Here is a 19,053-nt window from a genome sequence, read left to right as displayed (position 1 = left end):
AACCAACCAGTTCGCCGAAAAATATGTCATTACAGACTGATGAGTGCTGTGCAGGAGAAGTGGGTGTGGGAGTGAGAGTGGACAATGGGACTGTGACTCAGTTGGGGAGATCAGGAAAGATGTTGCTGGGGGATGATGGAGTTAGCATGCCAGGTGGTGGGAACAGCATGTGCAAAGGCCCTGTGGCAGGAGAGAGCAAGGATCCCAGCAGTACAGATGGAGTATGGGTAGAGGTAGGAGGACAGCTGTGAGATTGGACACCTGAAAGTTCAGGCTAAGGCAGTGATTCTCTAACTTATGCATGCATCAGCATCATGCAGGTGGGGTGGGGTAGGGTTTGTCGAAACTGATTCCTAGGCCCTCTCCCTAAAGTTTCCGATTCCATGCACCTAGGGTCCAGCCTGAGGACATGCATTACTAACAAGTTTGCAGCGATGCTACTGCTGCTGGCAGAGTGAAGGGAGAAGGACTTTGGTTTTGCCCTGGACTCTGAAGGTCTCTGGTCTTTGCACTGGAAGAGTGACACTCCAGGCCAAGGGGTAGTGTTTTCTCCTGTGTGTCCTGGGACTTCCGGGCGCCCCTTCCCCAGCCTGCCCTGAACTCCTGCCTCTTACAATCATCTCTTGGTGAATCACTGGCCCATCCTCGTTGAAGATCCCATCGGGCTTCTGCTTCTCCATGATCAGCCATTTGACTGCCCCACAGAGGACCTGGGAATCGATGGCGATGAGGTCGGTGGCCAAAGAGAAGACCTTGACCACGTAGGCCGTCAACCTGAGGGCAGGCACAGAGCGTGAGTCAGTCGCCTCCGGGATCCAGAGACTGCCATTTCAGCACACCAGTGAGCAGAGAGGGGCAGGGCCTGGCCGGGCTGGCCCCGCTTCTCCCTTCTAAGTGCAGACCCAGCCTAGCTGCGGGAGGCGCTTGATGTCTGCAAGCCACGTGCCTCTACGGGCTGAAGCTCTAGAGCTGGGCACAGGGCTGTGTGGACGAAGCTCCCCGGGACCACACCAGGCCTCCCCGCTCTGTGGGGTACGAGGATGACTTGCCAGGTGCTGGACGTCCGGTCCTTGAAGGCCGCGAAGGCCGAGTTGCTTTGTCTGAAGGCCAGCTGCTGGGTGTACCCTGCAGGGAAGCGAGAAGAGTCAGCCTAGGAGCAGGGGCTGAGTGGAGGCGGTGCCTGGCATGGGTATGTCAGCAAGGGGAGGGACTTAGAGGACAGGTGATCTGAGAGGAAAGAGGGGGCTCAGCCAGGAGCAGGGAAGTCTGGGGGTAAGGCAGAGGTGCTTCTAAAAGACGAAGGGACTCAGAGGGTGCTGTGATCAGAGAGAAAAGGAGGAGGACGTTCTCAGAGGAGAGGGCTTCCGAGAGGAGAACGGTCTCAAGGGGGTTCAGGGAGAAGGGGCTTCAGTGAGAGAGGGAGCTCCCTAGGTCTCAGAGGCCCAGGGTCTCAGAGAGGGGAAAGGTCCACTGGGAGGTCTTTGAGAAGAAGGGGTCCAGATCGGAGAGGGGCTTCGAGGAGGGGCGGGGCCTCGATGGGGGGCCGGGTCTCAGGGAGGATACATCTTGGGAAGGGGGCTGAAGGGGGGGCGGGTCTCCAACGTGGGGGCTCACCCTTCTTCTTCTTTTTTTTTTAAGATTTTATTTATTTATTTGAGAGAGATCTATTGAGAGAGATCACAAGGAGGCAGAGAGACAGATGGGGGCGGGGAAGCAGGCTCCCTGCTGAGCAGAGAGCCCGATGCGGGGCTCCATCCCAGGACGGGGATCATGACCTGAGCTGAAGGCAGAGGCTTAACCCACTGAGCCACCAGGCGCCCCGCGGGCTCACCCTTCTTGATGATTTCCAAGGCGTCCTGCCGCTTCTCCAGGCCGAACTTCTCCCACTGCTCCGTCTGGTCCAGGTAATGCACCGCGATGACGGTAGGCGTCATACCGATCATGTTTTGCTCCCCACAGCCCGACGGGGTCACGATGAGGTGCTGCAGACGGCCCCCATCGATGGCGTCCTCTGCCATCTGAGCCACCGGGGTCCCTGCAGCCAGGTGGGAGGACCCGCTCAAGCACCATGGGGTGGGGTGAGGAGGGTTAGGGCTGTGACCAGTGATCCCAGGCTCCAAACAGGCTTGTGCTTCATAGGAGAACTCTGGGCCCTGAGTCCTCTGGTTACACCAGTGGAAAACTAATTCCAGGAGCAATTGTGCTTCGTGCTGTTTGCCAAGCGCTGTTCTAGAGAACCTCTCTAGTATCTCATTTAATCCTTTCAAGGCCCCTTTGATATAGGTACCGTTATTCACCTCCTTCACAGATGAGGAAACCAAGCATCTCTACCCCAAAGCTTACTGCTTGCAAGATGCCTTTCCAGCGACTTCTTTTCCCTTCTTGCGAAACTCCTCCATCCCAGGTATTTAAGTTCCAAAATTTCCTGCTTTTGAACTATACTGTTTCTCATTTAAATTTCTTTATCTGCAAAAGCTGTTTGCTGAACTAAATACTGCCTGGGGTCTTCTACAAAACCCATCAAGGAGGTGGCCCGCTGTCCTAGTGGAAGTGGAGAGGGGAAGCATAGTAATAAATAGCCCCAGAATTAGGTGGGACTGTGTTCCCTTCTCCAGGGTTGTGCCTCCTGGGGTCAGGGCCAGTCAGTGGCGGCTCACCTTGCAGGAGGATCCTGGTCTCCAAATCTGTGTCTGGGACTTGGTCGCTGAGGTCTGCTGCACGGATTTCCACTTTCTGCTCTCCCCCTGCAGTGGAAAAGGAGAGAAGGATGGCAGCGGCTGTCTCCCACCAGGCCACCAGGCCCTCCATCACCACAGGGGCCTCAAACCCTCTGCTGTGGCTGACTCACCTTCTCCTTTCTCTTCTGGATTCAGTGTGTGAACAGCCACAGTCTGGTTGACTCTGACTCCTTCCGGCTGAACCATGTTGGGATGGGGGATGGCGGGGAGAGATCAGGTGAATAAAGGAACAGAGACATAACTGGTCAGCAAAGACACTGTTCTTCTGGGGATTACTGTAGCACAGGCACAATGGAATCACCTGTCCTAGCTGTGTGACCGGGAGTCAATTCCTTGACCTCTCTGTGCCTTGGCTTCCTCCCTTCGAAAGAGGAAGCAATGCAAACATCTACTTCATATGGTCATCCTGGGAATTAATAACCTTGCTAACAAAGTAACAACCCCCTTTGAAAGCTTCCTCTGTGCTAAGGAGCTTTCTTTACTCTCTGCGGTTAACCTTTTACCTTTGCAACAAACCCCGTGGGTTGAGTACTGTTAGTACAGCTCCCATCTCAGAGGTGGGAAACACAGAAAGGTGAAGTCACTGGTCCAATGTCACAGAGCTGGTAGCAGAGAGCTGGGTTTTGAACAGGGCAGTCTGGTATTTTTGCGGGGGAGGGGATGGCAGGGGAGGTAGTCAGGCTAAATGACCCAAGAAAGTCTGTGTTTTTAACTCCGCGCCTTGCAAACGTCTCTAGAACTAAAGAATGTGCGTAAGGAACGTAATTTGGATTATAAAATTCTTGCTTTAATAAAAATTCCTTAAACAGTGAAAAAAAAAAAAAAAGAATGTGCGTAAGGTACTCAGCACAATGTCTGGCATGCAATACATGCTCAGTTAAAATAGGGGCTGTCTTAGTGTCAGAGTCCCAACGGATGCTTTCCTGTGTCTACAGAAAGACTTCCGCGTTGGACTGTAGCTGTTAATGCCTTTCCGGAACACAATCTCCTTTAGGCTGATATTAATGCCTGAATTTTCCTTTGGAGACTGAGTCTCTTCCAGTGGCAAGCTGGTAAATGTCTGACACCCAACTCTCCGGGAAGAAAAGATCCATCTTTTAGCTCTGCTAATTTCCATGTCATAGCTGCCTTCCAGCTCCCAGCACCCGAATGTGCAGAATTGGGAAGTCGTGGGCACACCAGCTCTCGGGCATTGGACCATGCATGCCCTAAGCACCCTCCTAGGTTTTCATCCCATTGGTGCCACACTGAACTGGGGCCCCAGGCCAGAGGGATAATAGGAAATGTGCCCGTAGGGGGCGCCTGGCTGGCTCAGTTGGAAGAGCGAGTGACTCTTGATCTAGGGCTTGTGAGTTTCAGCCCAACAATGGGTGTAGAGATGACTAAAAAGAAAAAAGGGAGAGAGAGAGAGAGAACTTAAAAAAAAAGTGCTCCTAGATTTATATTTTTATGTATGCTTTAATGGTTAATTATATTCCAGAACATTAAAGTAGTTGAAAAAAAAAATGAGTTTGGGTGCCCCGGGCTGGCTGGGTGGGTAGGATGTATGACTCTTGATCTCAGGCTTGTAAGTTCAAGTCCCATGTTGGGTGTAGAGATCACTTAAAAATAAAATCTTAAAAAAATATATGAGTTTGGATCCATTAAAGTTGGGAGAGAAAAATTATAATAAATTCTGGTTTGGGTATAAATAAGACATTTCACCATAAAATAACATTGTCAGTTTTAAAGCATTTGCTTTTCAGTGTTTCAATATTTTTTCAACTACTTTAACATTTTGGGGGAAAATGAACCATTAATCAATTTTAACCATTAAAAAAAGACACAGGGGCGCCTGGGTGGCTCAGTGGGTTAAGCTGCTGCCTTCGGCTTGGGTCATGATCTCAGGGTCCTGGGATCGAGCCCCACATCGGGCTTTCTGCTCTGCGGGAAGCCTGCTTCCTCCTCTCTGCCTGCCTCTCTGCCTACTTGTGATCTCTGTCTGTCAAATAAATAAATAAAATCTTTAAAAAAAAAAAAAGACACATATATGGGGGCCATATTTTCCCTTTAGATTTGGGAAAGCCAAATGTTGGTTGACTTGATACTATTAGATCCTCTCTGTTTAAAACTTTGATCTTTTGTTTATCGTGAATTTTTTGACATGAATTTTGATTCCTTACAACACTGTATTAAAATGTCATTCTTCTTTATGATCTCACATTTTGCTTGAAAATATTAATAAAAGATGATAGGAGACTTTTATTTTTATTAATGACTTGATCTCCTATTATATTGGCAAATGTTTGTCACTGTAGGAAAGAGTAGAAATGTAACTGTTAACATATATATTAAGGATAAAAACCATATGTTAAACTAGAAGTTCTTATGTTCTTACATTGTATGTTACTGCTTTCTAAAATTTGTTTTGTGTGGGACACCTGGGCGGCTCAGTCAGTTAGACGTCTGCCTTCTGTTCAGATCCTGATGTCAGAGTCCTGGAATCAACCCCTGCTTTGGTTGTGGGGAGGGCCCTTCTCCTTCTCCCTCTGCCTGCCTCTCTGCCTACTTATGCCGTCAAATAAATATATAAAATATTTTTAAAAATTTTGTGAAATATGTTTTCTCCAATTTTTAAGGTCAAAAGAAAACTCCTATATACTGAAATGTGTTAAAAATATCATAATCAAGGGGTGCCTGGGTGGCTCAGTCATTAAGCGTCTGCCTTCTGCTCAGGTCATGATCTCAGGGTCCTGGGATCGAGTCCTACACCGGACTCCTTGCTTGGTGGGAAGCCTGCTTCTCCCTCTCCCATTTCCCCCTGCCCGTGTTCCCTCTGTCAAGTAAATAAATCAAATCTTTTTTAAAAAATTGTATTTGATATTAAATATCAAAAAATTAAAAATTTGATATTAAAATACATTTTCACTTAAAAATGTACCATTGGTTTTTATGACTAAGTTTTTTGGTGCGCCCTAAAGGTCCTCACTCACTCCCCCTAATCCCGGCCCAGCATCCAAACCTATAGGACTCCTAAATTTCCTAAGCTGGACACTGGACACTCTTAGTGTCTCAGAGTCTGGCTCTCCAACCTGGATTGACAGCAAAGGAGAGAGGAGATTGTCCTGAAGGACAAGGGGCAGCAGGGGCCCCAAGGACTCACCACGACCTTCAAGGTCTTCTTGACACCATCGCTGATTGCATACTTGTAGACGGCAGCCTTGACCTCCACCTCATGCAGGCCGAGCTTCAGAGGCACAATGATATAAGGCACGGCGACTGAGGACTTGGGTGGGATTTCTATAGTCTGAATGTAGCGCTTCTTGGCGGTGGCCAGGCTGCAGAAGGCTGGATTGTAGAGCAGTTCCACCCTGACCTGTAGGAGGTGGGGGGAGTGGGGGAGAGTATCAGTCAAGGCCATGTGCCACAGACCCCCACCCCCAGCTCTCCGTCATGCCTCTGCCACCCCAGGGACCCACCTTGATTTCCGTCATTTCCTGGTAATTGTAGAGCACGGCTCGGACCTCCACCTGCTCGTTACGCACGACAGAGTAGGGTAGCCGCAGGTCAATGAAGAAGTCTTGCATCACCACGACCTCATAGGGGTCAGCCACGCAGATCCCTGCCCGGGAGAGGAGCGTCAAGGGAAGGAGGCAGACGGCCTCACAGTGCTACCCCTGCCTGCTGGAGCTGGGCCAAGTTCAGCCTGTGGTTGTAGAAAGCCACGGACTGAACAGCTTCAACGGTGATCCACTTCCCGGTGGTGGTGGCAGCTGGAAATTGCTGGGATGGGGCGGTTTCCATTTTCTTCGTTCACAGGTGTGTGCAGGTGGGAAGAACTCAAGTCTGTATCTGTGCTCTCCAAAGTGGTAGCCCAAGGTGGAGGTGGTCACTGGGCACTTGGATTGTGGCTAGCTCCAGTGGGAACTGGACTCCTACTTTTATGTCATTTTACTTCACGCAGATTTAAACTTAACAACTGATGCCTCGTTGAGAATACACCACAACCCCCGGCATTGTACACTTTAAAAGGGTGACTTTTGTGGTAAGTGAATAATATCTCAATGTAGAAAATAATGCTTGATTTAGTGATTGGAAAACTTTTTTTTTTAAAAAAGATTTTATTTACTTATTTGACAGAGAGAGAGAGAGAGAGCACAAGCAGGCAGAGAGAGGCAGGCAGAAGGGAAGGGAGAAGCAGACTCCGCTGCTGAGCAGAGAGCCCAATGCGGGGCTCGATCCCAGGACCCTGAGATCATGACCCGAGCAGAAGGCAGTGGCTTAACCCACTGAGCCACCCAGGTGCCCCTGGAAAATTTTTTAGCGTATGTTTGGACCAGCTTGGATGGCCAATCTACCTTTTCAGCTGTACATTTTACAAATCCTAAAATAAGATCAAAGTAGTAACAGTGAAAGGCTAGGGGCACCTGGCCGGCTCAGTGAGGGAAGCATGTGACTGTTGATCTTGGGGCTGTGAGTTTGAGACCCATGTCAGGTGAAGAGACGGCTTAAAAGAAAAAGTAAAATCTTTAAAAAAGAAAGAAAGAAAGCACTGCCATTGAGATGCTCTGCAGGTATAAAATACTAGATTTCGAAGCCTTAATACAAACAGTGGTAAAATATATCATTCATAATTTTGAGATGTTAATAGGTCATTCTTAAGTATTAACAGATGTATCCTTGTAACATTATTATTAGTGTGACAGTGGTTCATAGATGTTTACAAAATGAGAGAATGTTTACAAAGTGAAAGAATACAAAATGTTGAAAGAATAATATTTTGGATATATTTAGTTATGGAAAATATATAATAAAATGGATTTTAAAAAATATTTTATTTACTTATTTACTTGATAGAGATCACAAGTAGGCAGAGAGGCAGGCAGAGAGAGAGAAAGGAGGAAGCAGGCTCCCCGCTGAGCAGAGATTCCCGATTCTGGGCTTGATCCCAGGACCCTGGGATCATGACCTGAGCCAAAGGCAGAAGCTTTAACCCACTGAGCCACCCAGGCACCCCTAAAATGGATATTTTTTTCAAGTAGGCTCCATGCCCAGTGTGGGGCTTGAACTCATGACCCTGAGAACAAGAGTTGCACGCTCTGAGAACTGAGCCAGTCTGGTGCCCCTCGCCTACTCCTTTTCTATGGGACTACCAGAAAATTTAAAATTACATAGCTTGCACTGTATTTCCGATGGACAGGGCCGATATACAGGAAGTGAAAATGATGCCAGAAACAATGGTTATTTGCATTGTCACGGTTACTGCATTGAATTCAAGCAAAAGGGAACACCTGGGGGGGCTCAGTGGGTTAAGCCTCTGCCTTCCTCTCAGGTCGTGATCCCAGAGTCCTGGGGTCAAGTCCCATTTCGGGCTTTCCCTGCTTTGCCAGGAGCCTGCTTCTGTCTCCCTCTGCTTGTGCTCTCTCTCTCTGTGTCAAATGACTAAATAAAATCTTTTAAAAAATTAAATAAATTCAAGCAAAGGGTTGATGCAAGCAACATTTACAAAAACATCATATTGAAAATACTGTTATGCTAAAAAAAGCAAAACAAATAAAAATAATATTACACTAAGACATCTATTAAGATTTTTTGCCTTATTCTTCAGTGGTGAAAAAAAATTATCAGAGGCTTGAACAAAATCCTTATTTCCTAACCCTAACCCTGTTCATTGTCTCTGTGATGTCTGCTCTAATCATGGAGCTATCTACCATTTCTTATCTACTATTTGTTTTTACATTTTTTTAAGTTTATTTTTTAGTCATCTCTACATCCAGCCTGGGGCTCGAACTTGCATCTCCAAGGTCAAGAGTGGCACGTTCCACCTACTGAGCCAGCCAGATGCCCCTGTTTCTACATTTTAAAAAATATTTTATTTATTTATTTGACAGAGAGAAATCACAAGCAGATGGAGAGGCAGGCAGAGAGAGAGAGGGGGAAGCAGGATCCCTGCCGAGCAGAGAGCCCGATGCGGGGCTCGATCCCAGGACCCTGAGATCATGACCTGAGCTGAAGGCAGCAGCTTAACCCACTGAGCCACCCAGGCGGCCTGTTTCTACATTTTTAAACTCAGATTTAATTTACTATGGTGTGGGAAACAGCAGCTTTTGCACCATAAATAGGAGGTTCCCTCGAGGAAAGCAAAAATGGTTTTCTGGTTCTCGCGCAGAAAGTGGCACTGGCTCCCCTCTCCTTGCTGATCAACGTTGTTGAACGAGAGCAGGAGGGATGAAGGCACGCTTGGCCCAGACTGAACGCTCCCCTTTGAACAAGATGGAAGGACCGAAAGAGAACCAAAAGAGGAAGGACTTCCGACACACTGTCCGTGTTACTTTTAAGGCAGCGAGACAACTCCTCTGGGTGATACTGGTACGGTGGCTACGTATTGTTACAGGTTGGTCCAAACCCCCAGAAGGTACAACACTGAAGGGGAGCACTAAGCTATTTATTGGCTACAGTTAATAATAATGTACCCAGGACCACCTGCAGGGCTCAGTCGGTGAAGCGTCCGACTCTTGATTTCGGCTCCGGTCATGATCTCAGGGTCGTGAGACAGAGCCCCACGTTGGGCTCCCCCTTCAGCGGGGAGTCTGCTTCAGGACTCTCTCTCTCCTTCCTCCCCTCCTTTTACACACACACACTCTCTCTCTCTCAAATAAATAAATCTTAAACAACAACAAAAATAATGTATCCGTATGGGCCCATCAATTGTAGCCGATGTAGCACTCTAATGCAAATAGGGGTTAAAAATGGGAATTCGGAGAAGTGGAGGGGTGTGGGTCAACTCTCTGCTTTTTGCTCAATTGTTTCTGTACACTTAAAACTGTCTTTTTAAAAATCTATTCATTAAAAAAATAAAGATGACTGACTTCTGGTGCATGATTTGTGGGATTTGAGGAAGCGTCCCTGTGTGTCCGAAAAGCATTTACCCTTTGGCCTCTAAAATATGTTTGGCTCCAAAAATAACCCACGCACATCGGATTTCTGTAATATGCCAGGCACCATTATAAGGGATTCCTGTGTATTAACTCATAGAGTCATCCCAATAACACGGTGAGTAGATACTATTTCTATTGTGCCCAATTTATGGATGAGCACAGAGAGGTTGAGTAACTCGACTCAGGCCACACAGCTCTCTACAGGAAGACCTGGGATTTGAGCCCAGGCACTTAAGCTTGGGAAGCTCCCTGCTTATAACCTTGACTCTTGAATTCATAGGAGCTCAGGAGTCTGGAATTTCCAGGTTCCGCTGGTTACAATGTTACCATATTTACCCTGAAGCTCTAAGATCGGGTTTCTGGAAGGTTCATCCCCCAGTGGTCTTTGGCAAGTCGCCTTCCTTCCCTGGCTTCATATCCTCATTTGTAGGCAAACACTAGTACCACACACATAGGGTGGTTGTGAGTATTGACAGAGCTAATGTGTGGAGAGCTAAAATTGTGCCTGGGGAGACAGCGACATCGAGAAGGTGTCAACAAGGACACAGAGAGCGGAATCCCAAAACCACAGGGCCCTGTAGGATTCTGCACCATATCCCGCCCAGCGGACATTGGGCAACTTCTGGGGGATATTTTGGGGACATGTCACAACGGGGGTGCAGTTTGTGCTAGTGGAATCTAGCGGGTAGAAGCTATGAATCCTGTTCAATATCCTACAACACCCAGGGCAGGGCCCCACCACAGAGAACCATTCAGCTTGGAACCAGACCAGTGGCTCTACACCCCCTGCCCCCGCCACACCAAAGGACCACATTAAAGTGCAGGTTCTGAGTCAGCAGGTCAGGAGTGGGGTCCATGATTCTGAATTTCTAACAGACACCCAGGTAAAGCACCTTTGCCAGATGGCTAGTGGTTCAGGAAACGTGCTTTTAGGACAAGGATCTAAACTGTGGCTTTTGGAGCACCTAAGGGGGCTGAGTCGGTTGAGTGTCTGCCTTTGGCTCAAGGTCATGATCTCAGGGTCCTGCATCAGGTGACCTGCTCAGTGGGGAGTCTGCTTCTCCCTCTTCCCCTCTCCCTGCTCTTCCTCTTCCCTCAAACTCCAGAATGGCTTGTTGCAGCCCTGGCTTCTATTTAAAACGTAGATATTTTGTTCACCATGAATTTATTTTTTACATTAAAAAAATGATTGCATGAAAATATTACTTGTCTAGGCACCTGAGTTTTGGGGGGCACACTTAAAATTGGCGCTTAAAGTTAGTGCACCCCTCTCCTTGCCCTGCTCAAGACCGTCAGGGCGGCAGCCCTGGGACAGCCAGGTTTCATAATCCGACCACCGATGTTCCAATCACGCATTTCATTCTGCTTCCTCTTCTGTTTTCTTAATCGCTCTACCCACCATCCTACCGACATCACCCCTCAAGGGTGTTTGTGGTTGCAAATTATTCTGTGTGATACTGCAGTGGTGGATATATGTCCTTATACCTTTGTCCAAAACCTATATAGATTGTACAACACCAAGAATGAACCCTAACCTCAGCCATGAACTTAGGGTGACGCTGATGTGCCCGTGTAAAAAAATACACCGTGCAGGGGTGGGATGCTGGTAGTCGGGGATGCTGGGTTTGCGGGGAGGTGGCATGGGGGTGTGGGGGGGGATCTTTGTACCTTCCCCTCAATTTTCCCATGAACCTAAAACCGCTCTCAAAGTCGATCTAAAAAAGCACTGGGTTATGTCACCCACAGAGTAGGATCTGACCCTCCTCTAGCCACCAAGAAATGGAGATCTCTCTGGATGGGATGAGGAAATGCCCAGTGGCCTCGGAGTCCCCGCCTCCCGAGGATGGGACCACCACCCTCTCTCACCTTTGTTCTTCGACAAGCTCACAGCCAGAATCTCCCAAGTGGTGATGGAATCTTTCAAAAACACGCTCATGGTCTTCGTGGAGATTCTGGATGGGGAGGGAGACGTGGGAGCCTTAGAAGACAGGTGTCCGGGGTGTGGGAGAGAGCAGGGATGGAGGGGTCCCCAGGGAAGAGTTGGAGGGGCTCGTGGCTGGACAAAGGTAAGTAGCATGACTCTCAATTTTTCTAGGCTGGGTTGGGGTTGCACAGCGACTCCAGAAAAGTGGGGGGTTGGGGCGCATGCAAATTAAGTGGATCCAGTCTGGGATGCTGTAGGAACTGATCTGGGGGGTGGGTGGAAGTGGGGGGGTATCTCGGCCTTACCCATTTTTCTCAGGTTCATTGAGATTCTCTACGGTCCACAGCCAGCTCTCAGGGAACTGGCTTCGGGAAATGATCTCCTCTTCTGGAATAATGTCCTCATCCGTGTCACCTGGGAGGCAGGGGGTGGGGAGGGGAGCAAGGGGTTTAGAACAGACCCATCTCTCCACTGTCCTAACAGCAGAACTCACCCATGGCCGCTCGATGGCTTTGGAGGAGGGGGCCCAGGTGTGTTTAAATTTGTGACTCTTCCCTCCATAAAAACACTATTAAAAATTACATTTTACAGAGCGCCTGGGTGGCTCAGTGGGTTAAACCGCTGCCTTCGGCTCAGGTCATGAACTCAGGGTCCTGGGATCGGGTCCTGCATCGGGCTCTCTGCTCAGCAGGGAGCCTGCGTCCCTTCCTCTCTCTCTGCCTGCCTCTCTGCCTACATGTGATCTCTCTCTGTCAAATAAATAAATAAAATCTTAAAAAAAAAATAAAGGGTCAAATTCCCACAAAGTTAAAAAAAAATTACATTTTACAATTGTATCGGTATGAAGGCAAAAATAATCCAGGCTGGTTATATGATGTATCCCTCCCCCCATTTTCATAGGCTTGAAAGCACACGCTTGAGCCTCTCTCTCTAAGCCCGGTAGCTCCCAGGCCCCGTGCCTGCTACATCTGATGGTGACGGTCCTGAAGGAAAACGGCAGACTCCACAGACTCTCCAGACCTGATGGTGAGGGGGTGTGGAGGGGGTGACCTTTTCAAGCCTGGCTGACACCATCAGCAAGTTGATGGGGTGGGGCTGGAAGAGGGTCCAACCCTGTCTGGACTTTCTTTAAAACATGATGGGCAGACTCTAATTCGGCTCTGGGTCTGCGAAATAAAACAGGTGAAGCCCACTGATGCCTCAGTCCACCCACGTTCTGGAATAACCCATCAAAGTGCCTTTGGGGTATAGACACGTGAACAACTCTGTCTCACCCCCAATTGGCTAAAAAGAAAAAAAAAAAAGTGCACAATGCTAAGGAATGAAAACACCCAAAGCGTGCATAAGCCCGATGCTGGTAGATGGGATTTTTTTTGTCTAATTTTCCTCTTTGAGCAAGGACGTCTGTAGCTCACTGGAGTAGAAGGCAGTGAGCCTGGGTTAGTATATTTCCCACAGATTGAAGGGAGAGTCCTTTGTTCATGTGCGTTGGAAATCTTTGGTTCTTTTTTAGAGGTGTTGGTGGAGGGAGTGCTAGCCTTCCAGCTAAAAGAATTTACAAATATCTGCCCGCTTTGGCAATGTCTGCCTTTAAGAAGTGACTGTCTATAAAGAGCAAAAAAATTAATAAAAATATAAGTGTACACAAAAAAAATACGTGTTCCCACATGAGGAGTCCCCTACCTGCTGTCATACAGGCTAAGTAAAAATTGATTTGGGGAAAATTTCCCTTGGCTTGAATTTTGCCATGATCTGAGAGCAAAAAGAAGTTTCAAAAGCAACTGTAAGCGAACAAAGGGAACTTGACGGTGAAGCAACCCAGGACACACGGCCTTAGCCAAGTGGTCAAGGGTCACATCGCCAACAATGGGACAAAATCAAGGTCATAAGGCCCCTGATACGATGCACTAAGAAGGCCACAAGGTCTCTTTTGTGACAGAGCTGTCGAAAATGCAAAAGCTGAACGTGACTTCAAAAAAACAGGGGGGGACAAGATGGCGGGGTAGTAGGAAGAGGCGTCTTTTCAGCTGGTACCCCAAAGTGAGCTGATTACCTACCAAAGAACTCCGAAGTGGCGGGGGGTGGGAAGTAGGGGTACCAGGTGGTGGGTATTATAGAGGGCACGGCTTGCATGGAGCACTGGGTGTGGTGAAAAAATAATGAATACTGTTTTTCTGAAAATAAATAAATTGGAAAAAAAAAAAAAGCTGAACGTGATTATGAGGAAACACGGAGCCAACCCAAACTGAGGGACGGATCCCCCAAAGAGTTGGACATGAGAGTCACTGCACAATGGGCTCTCTGACAGGGGCTGGGCAGATCGAAGGACGCTAAGGAGACCCCCACCAGCAAATAGGACGTCCGAATCTGGACCAGATCCTGTTCTTGTAAAGGACGCAAACCCAAACCAGACCAGACCAAAGCGACGTGAATGAGGCTAGAAGGTTTGGTGGTGACGAGTCCACATTCACGTCCTAATTCTGGTGTCTGTGCTGGGTTTTCTGAGAATATCTCTGCTTCTAGGAAATCCACACTGAGCTAGTCGGGGGTGGTGGGCCCTCACACAGTTCAAGGGGAAGAAAAGGTTTTTAGGCCTGTTTTCACTTTTTCTGTGGGAGACTATTGAAAGAAAAAAAAAAAAGGATTAGTTTTGTTTTGATCAGGCAGCGTGCTGCTGTGAAATTTCCCCTTCTTCTTCTTCAGTTTTTAAGCAAAGGTATTCTCTTTACAGGACTTTTCATCCGGTAGTTAATAAGGTAAGTTCCCTCTATTTTAAGAGCCGCTCACATGGGCCTTTCTTGGAGCCCAGTTTAAAGGACACAATTTCTGGTCCCCCATGAAAGCAGTGGGATGGGGCGCCAGGGTGGCTCAGTGGGTTAAGCCGCTGCCTTCGGCTCAGGTCATGATCTCAGGGTCCTGGGATCGAGCCCCACATCAGGCGCTCTGCTCAGCACGGAGCCTGCTTCCCCCCCTCTCTCTGCCTGCCTCTCTGCCTCCTGGTGATCTCTGCCTGTCAAATAAACAAATAAATAAATAAATCTTAAAAAAAAAAAAACAGTGGGATGTACAAAAGAAGGGTTCAAAGGACCAGGTAAAATGATCACCAGGGCAGCGAACGCTCTGCATAAAATGGTTAAAAAGAACAATCTGGAAAGGCTGGGAGGAGCTGGGAATTTGCCAAGGTGACCCTCACAAAAGGTCCTGTGCTGCTCGCCGTGCGCTGTCCCTGGGTTCAGTTTCGCCAGCGCCTGTCCTAGCAGAGAGATTTTTCCCCCAGTCAAGACCCATTTTTAAAAAGCATTTTTGAAAAGGAGGGATCAGGCCTCAGGGGGCTCAAAGCCTCTGAGCAAACGGCAGTTAGGCCACGCCAGTCCCCTCAGCTGCTGTGGCCTGCTTTAGGTGGGGTTATTACAAGAGAAATCTCTCTTGGCTTTGCTTAGGATTTATTCGGCCTGAGATGTAAACCTTCAAGTGGGTGCACATTTGGTCTTACCCAGAACTGAATGAATGAATGAATGAATGAAAATGAAGCCACAAAGGTTGTTAGGCATTGAGTTAGGCACCTCTTTGGAAAGCACCATAAATTAGTTTTCTCTGGTAAAGGCAAGCTGAAAACCCATCTGAGACAGACGCTTCCTCTCCGCTCTGAAGGGGCCTCCTCCCTCAGACGGGCCCCCTCCCAACTCAGACACCCCTCCTCCCTCAGACAGGCCCCTCCCTTCTGAGGCGGGGCCTCCCCCCCCTCAGGTGGGGCCTCCCAGCTCTGGCTTCCCCCGTCCACTCTCGGCCCCCCCCCCCCCCCCCCGCAGCCAGACTCACTCCTGGCCAGTCCCAGGGGGTCGTCGTGGCTGTAGTTGAGCCGCAGCTGGGTGATGTAGTTGCAGCAGTCCAGGAAGGCCTTCACGCAGCGCTCCTGCTCCTCGTGGGCGATGAACTGCGCCCGCCGCTCGCAGGGGTACTTCATGATGTTGTCCCGCATGCCTTGCGTGCAGCACATGCGCACGTCCTTCGGGTACTGGCCGGCTGTGGGGGCGCAGAGCCCGCGTCACGCCCGCAGCTCCGGCCCCGGGGCAGGAGGCCCTCGGGACAGACGGCAGGGAGGCCGCCCCCACGGCCAGGCCCTGCCCTCCTCCCTCCTGGCCCCCACCTCCACCGCCTGCACAAGGCTGGGGGGGGGGGCGGCCAGGGCTCCCACCTTTGTCTAGCCTCTTCTCCATGAGCTGGACGGAGCGGCGGCGCCGGGCGGCTGGCTTGGGGCACTCGAGAGCTGAGGGGCAGGCGGACACCAACGGGATGGGTCAAGGACGGATCGGGAGCCCTCCAGGCGCTCCTCCCTCAGACAGGCCCTCTCAGTAGCCACGGGGGAAGGGAGGTGTTGCTCCCATGCGACAGAGGAGGAAACCGAGGCTCGGAAAGCCGGGACTGGCTAGGTGGTGGCCGAGGCAGGACTGGAACCCGGGCCCCCCACCCCAGAACCCAGCCCTCCAGCGCGCTCAGCCCGAGCGCAGAGGCGCCGCCCCCTCGCTCCCGCTCACAGGTCCTCTGCGCCGTCTGCAGCTCTTTGTTGGTCTTGAGGGCCAGCCCCGCGTCCGAGAAGACCCCGGCGTAGTCCTGCCCGCTGCCCGCCGTGCAGCCGATGTCCGCCTTCTCCACCACGTTCCAGATCTGCGGGGGCCGGAAGCGGTCAGGTGCGGGCCTCCAGCCCCCGGGGCCCACGCGCCCGCCCTTCCCTTGGTTCTCCTCCCAGACCCCTCTCAGAGCCGCGGGCCAGCCGGTGGCCACGAGCACCCCCAGCGTGGACCCGACCAACCGCACTCCCACTGCACCCTTGACTTCCACCCGCTGTGTCCGCTCCTTCCAGCGCAGGCCTGACAGCGCTTCCTGTGCTCTCCCCTCCCTGCAAACGCCACCTCAGCCCCACGCCACCCCTTTGCCTCCGCTGCCTTCCACCCAACCATGGGGGGTGGGGGGTGGGGGGAGGGGCGCACCTTGCTCTGAGTCAGCTTGTTCTTCTTGTTCAACACGAACACCCCCTTGTCCACCGCCACGAGCCCCACTCGGGCCCCGGGGTCACCCTCGATCTTGAGCATCATCTGCTGTCCAGGCAGATACGGCCTTTCGCCCTTCCTAACACCTTTCACCACCAGCTGTGGGGAGCAGGAGGGGCAGGAGAGAGGGGTCAGCGCTGCCAGGCGTCTTGTCTTCTAGGTCAGTCCGAGGGCAGCAGTTGGCAGGAGAAGAAGGGGAGGAAGGCGGAGCCAGAGGGACCCAAGGCTGAAGGCCAGGAGAGAGAGTGTGGGAGCAAGAGAGCCCCTGGGGCTGGAACAGAGCAGTGCCCTGGGAGCAGGGGTTGGGGGAGAGGAGGGGCTGGGCAAGGTCACAGGCAGAGAAGGCTCTGACCCTGGTGGAGAGCCTGCCGGGAAGGCTGGAGAGAGGTGGATACCAGAAAGCACCGGCTCGTGGGGTGTCCCAAGATGGGTGAAGGGGGAGGCTTGGGAAGCTTACCGTGCCCATACAGGAGTCCTTGACGTCCACCCACACGGAATCGGCCACCACCTCCCTCTTGCCGTCGCTGCCGGAGACTGTGTAATAAGCCACCAGGCGGAAGGAAGGAATGAATTGAGGAGTGATTTTCAGAGACATGACGACCGGGTCCTGGCCAGGTGTCCGCTTCTGGCGACCCACAGTCAAAATCTTCCCTTTGTTCATGATCTGGGAGGGGCAGGTCGGTATAAAGATCAGCAAGGTGGGGGGGGATGGGGCGACCTAGGATTGGGGGTTCTGGAGAAGCGGCGGGGAGGGGGGTGCCTGGGATCCTAGCAAGCCACAGACCAGGTAGGTGTAGTAGGTGATGGACTGCTCCTGGCTGGGGTCCACTCGCAGGTAGAAATTGACAGTGAGAGTCTCCCCAGCCTTGAGCTCCGAGCGAGGCACAGAGAGATGCAGGTAGTTTTTGAAGTTGCCCATGGCGTTGTAGGGCTGGACTTTCATTTGCCTGGTGGCCTGTCGAAACTCTGGGATACCCTCCTTCTTCGTGCGTACCTGGGCAAGGAAAGAAGGATGAATACTGGCCTCCCAAAGATGTCCGTGTCCTCAGTCCTGGGACCTGCAAATCTGGTACCTTCTGCGGCAAGAGGAACTTTGCCAACGGAATTAAATAAAGGATCAGCGGATGGGAGATTGTTTTAGATCATCTAGGTGGGTTGAATATAATCACAGTGATCCTTCTAAGATAGCTGAGCAGCCGGAAGGACCCCTAGTGCAGAGCAGAACCCCTCTGTGAGAATGAACACATCTCGGTGTGAGTGCAAATATCCTTAAGGGAATGGCATGGTTCCCTTATGCAAATAAAAGGGCCCTACTCTGCCCATGGCAGGATGGCTGGAGGCAGAGGGCAGGGACCCTCTGTGCCCGACTCTCTGCAATGGGGCTCCAGGCGGGCAAGGACTCACGGTGATGGTCAGGGGCTCTCTGCTCTTGGGCGTGTTCATGGTCAGCATGGCTACACCATCATTCCGCGTCGAGGTCTGGCCTTGGTCTTTGGACCCTTGATCTTTATTGGGATTCTTGATCTCCACGGGGACGCCGTGGGCTGGGGAGCCATCAGGGTTTGTCACGAACACCTGTGGGGGCAGGTGGAGGGCACAGAAGTGGACCCAGAGGTGGGGCCAGTGCCAGGAGCCGGGTTGGGGGTTACAGGTCCACCCTGGGTCTCACCATGAAGTCAAAGGGCATGGATGGTTTGAAGAACTTGGGTGTCTTGGTGAAGTGGATCTGGTAGGGGGAGGTCACGATGGGGATCCCGCTGTACTCCGCCTCCACCATGTCGCTGCCTGAGGGGGCCAGCCATGAGGGCAGGCTCCTGGGCCACCCCTCCAGACTGGACCCCGCCTTCCTACCGGGCCTCCCACCTCAGACCGAATCCCACCTTCATTCTGGGTTTCCCTCCTCAGACTGGGCCTCCTCTTTCAGACTGGATTCCACCCTCATTCCGGGCCTCTGCCCTCCAACGGGGCCTCCCCCCTCAGCTGGGCCTCTGCCCTCAGACCAGGTCTCACCCGAGTCCAAGATAACAGTGACCGACATGTACAAGGACATCCCCACCAAGGCTTCTTGTCGGGAGGGTTCCACCCCGTTTAGGAGGACATTTCGGCTCAGCTTGGCCTCCCCAGTGCCATCGTTGATCTGGGGAGAAGAGAGGAGTCTCAGAGAGGGGGAGGGGCGAGGCTGGGGGAGGGGCGAGGCTGGGGGAGGGGCGAGGCTGGGGGAGGGCTGAGGCTGGGGGGAGCGGACGTTCAGAGTGGAGGCAGCGCGGAGGAGCAGAGCACCTTAACGCGACTGAGCGACTGGGCCAGAGAAATCCTGTGGTCACCGTCCTGGACCCCAAAGATGACGAAGGCTACTCCATCCACATTCTTCCCGTACAAGAACCTGAGAGGCAAGAGAGTCTCAGATGCTCCTCTCCCGAACGGCA

At 51.2% G+C, this 19,053-nt stretch overlaps 1 protein-coding gene across 1 annotated transcript in view; it reads right to left on the bottom strand.

The window, feature by feature from the left end:
• Positions 1-19,053, bottom strand: part of C3 (complement C3) — a 33,034-nt gene that overhangs the window by 10,459 nt on the left and 3,522 nt on the right. The window contains exons 8-26 of the mRNA XM_044254417.1: positions 18,908-19,010; positions 18,638-18,764; positions 18,297-18,412; positions 18,032-18,202; positions 17,412-17,621; positions 17,085-17,291; positions 16,568-16,726; positions 16,115-16,244; positions 15,775-15,846; positions 15,399-15,602; positions 11,885-11,993; positions 11,522-11,607; positions 6,197-6,339; positions 5,881-6,093; positions 2,849-2,915; positions 2,658-2,744; positions 1,832-2,035; positions 1,050-1,125; positions 615-774 (exon numbers count right to left, since the gene is read on the bottom strand). Coding sequence (XP_044110352.1) covers positions 615-774; positions 1,050-1,125; positions 1,832-2,035; positions 2,658-2,744; positions 2,849-2,915; positions 5,881-6,093; positions 6,197-6,339; positions 11,522-11,607; positions 11,885-11,993; positions 15,399-15,602; positions 15,775-15,846; positions 16,115-16,244; positions 16,568-16,726; positions 17,085-17,291; positions 17,412-17,621; positions 18,032-18,202; positions 18,297-18,412; positions 18,638-18,764; positions 18,908-19,010 — 2,644 coding nt within the window. The remainder of the gene's footprint in view (positions 1-614; positions 775-1,049; positions 1,126-1,831; positions 2,036-2,657; positions 2,745-2,848; positions 2,916-5,880; positions 6,094-6,196; positions 6,340-11,521; positions 11,608-11,884; positions 11,994-15,398; positions 15,603-15,774; positions 15,847-16,114; positions 16,245-16,567; positions 16,727-17,084; positions 17,292-17,411; positions 17,622-18,031; positions 18,203-18,296; positions 18,413-18,637; positions 18,765-18,907; positions 19,011-19,053) is intronic.

Source organism: Neovison vison, chromosome 6 (assembly GCF_020171115.1).
Source record: "Neovison vison isolate M4711 chromosome 6, ASM_NN_V1, whole genome shotgun sequence".
In the NCBI taxonomy this organism is placed as follows: domain Eukaryota; kingdom Metazoa; phylum Chordata; class Mammalia; order Carnivora; family Mustelidae; genus Neogale; species Neogale vison.
This window is presented reverse-complemented; position numbering and strand designations above follow the sequence as displayed.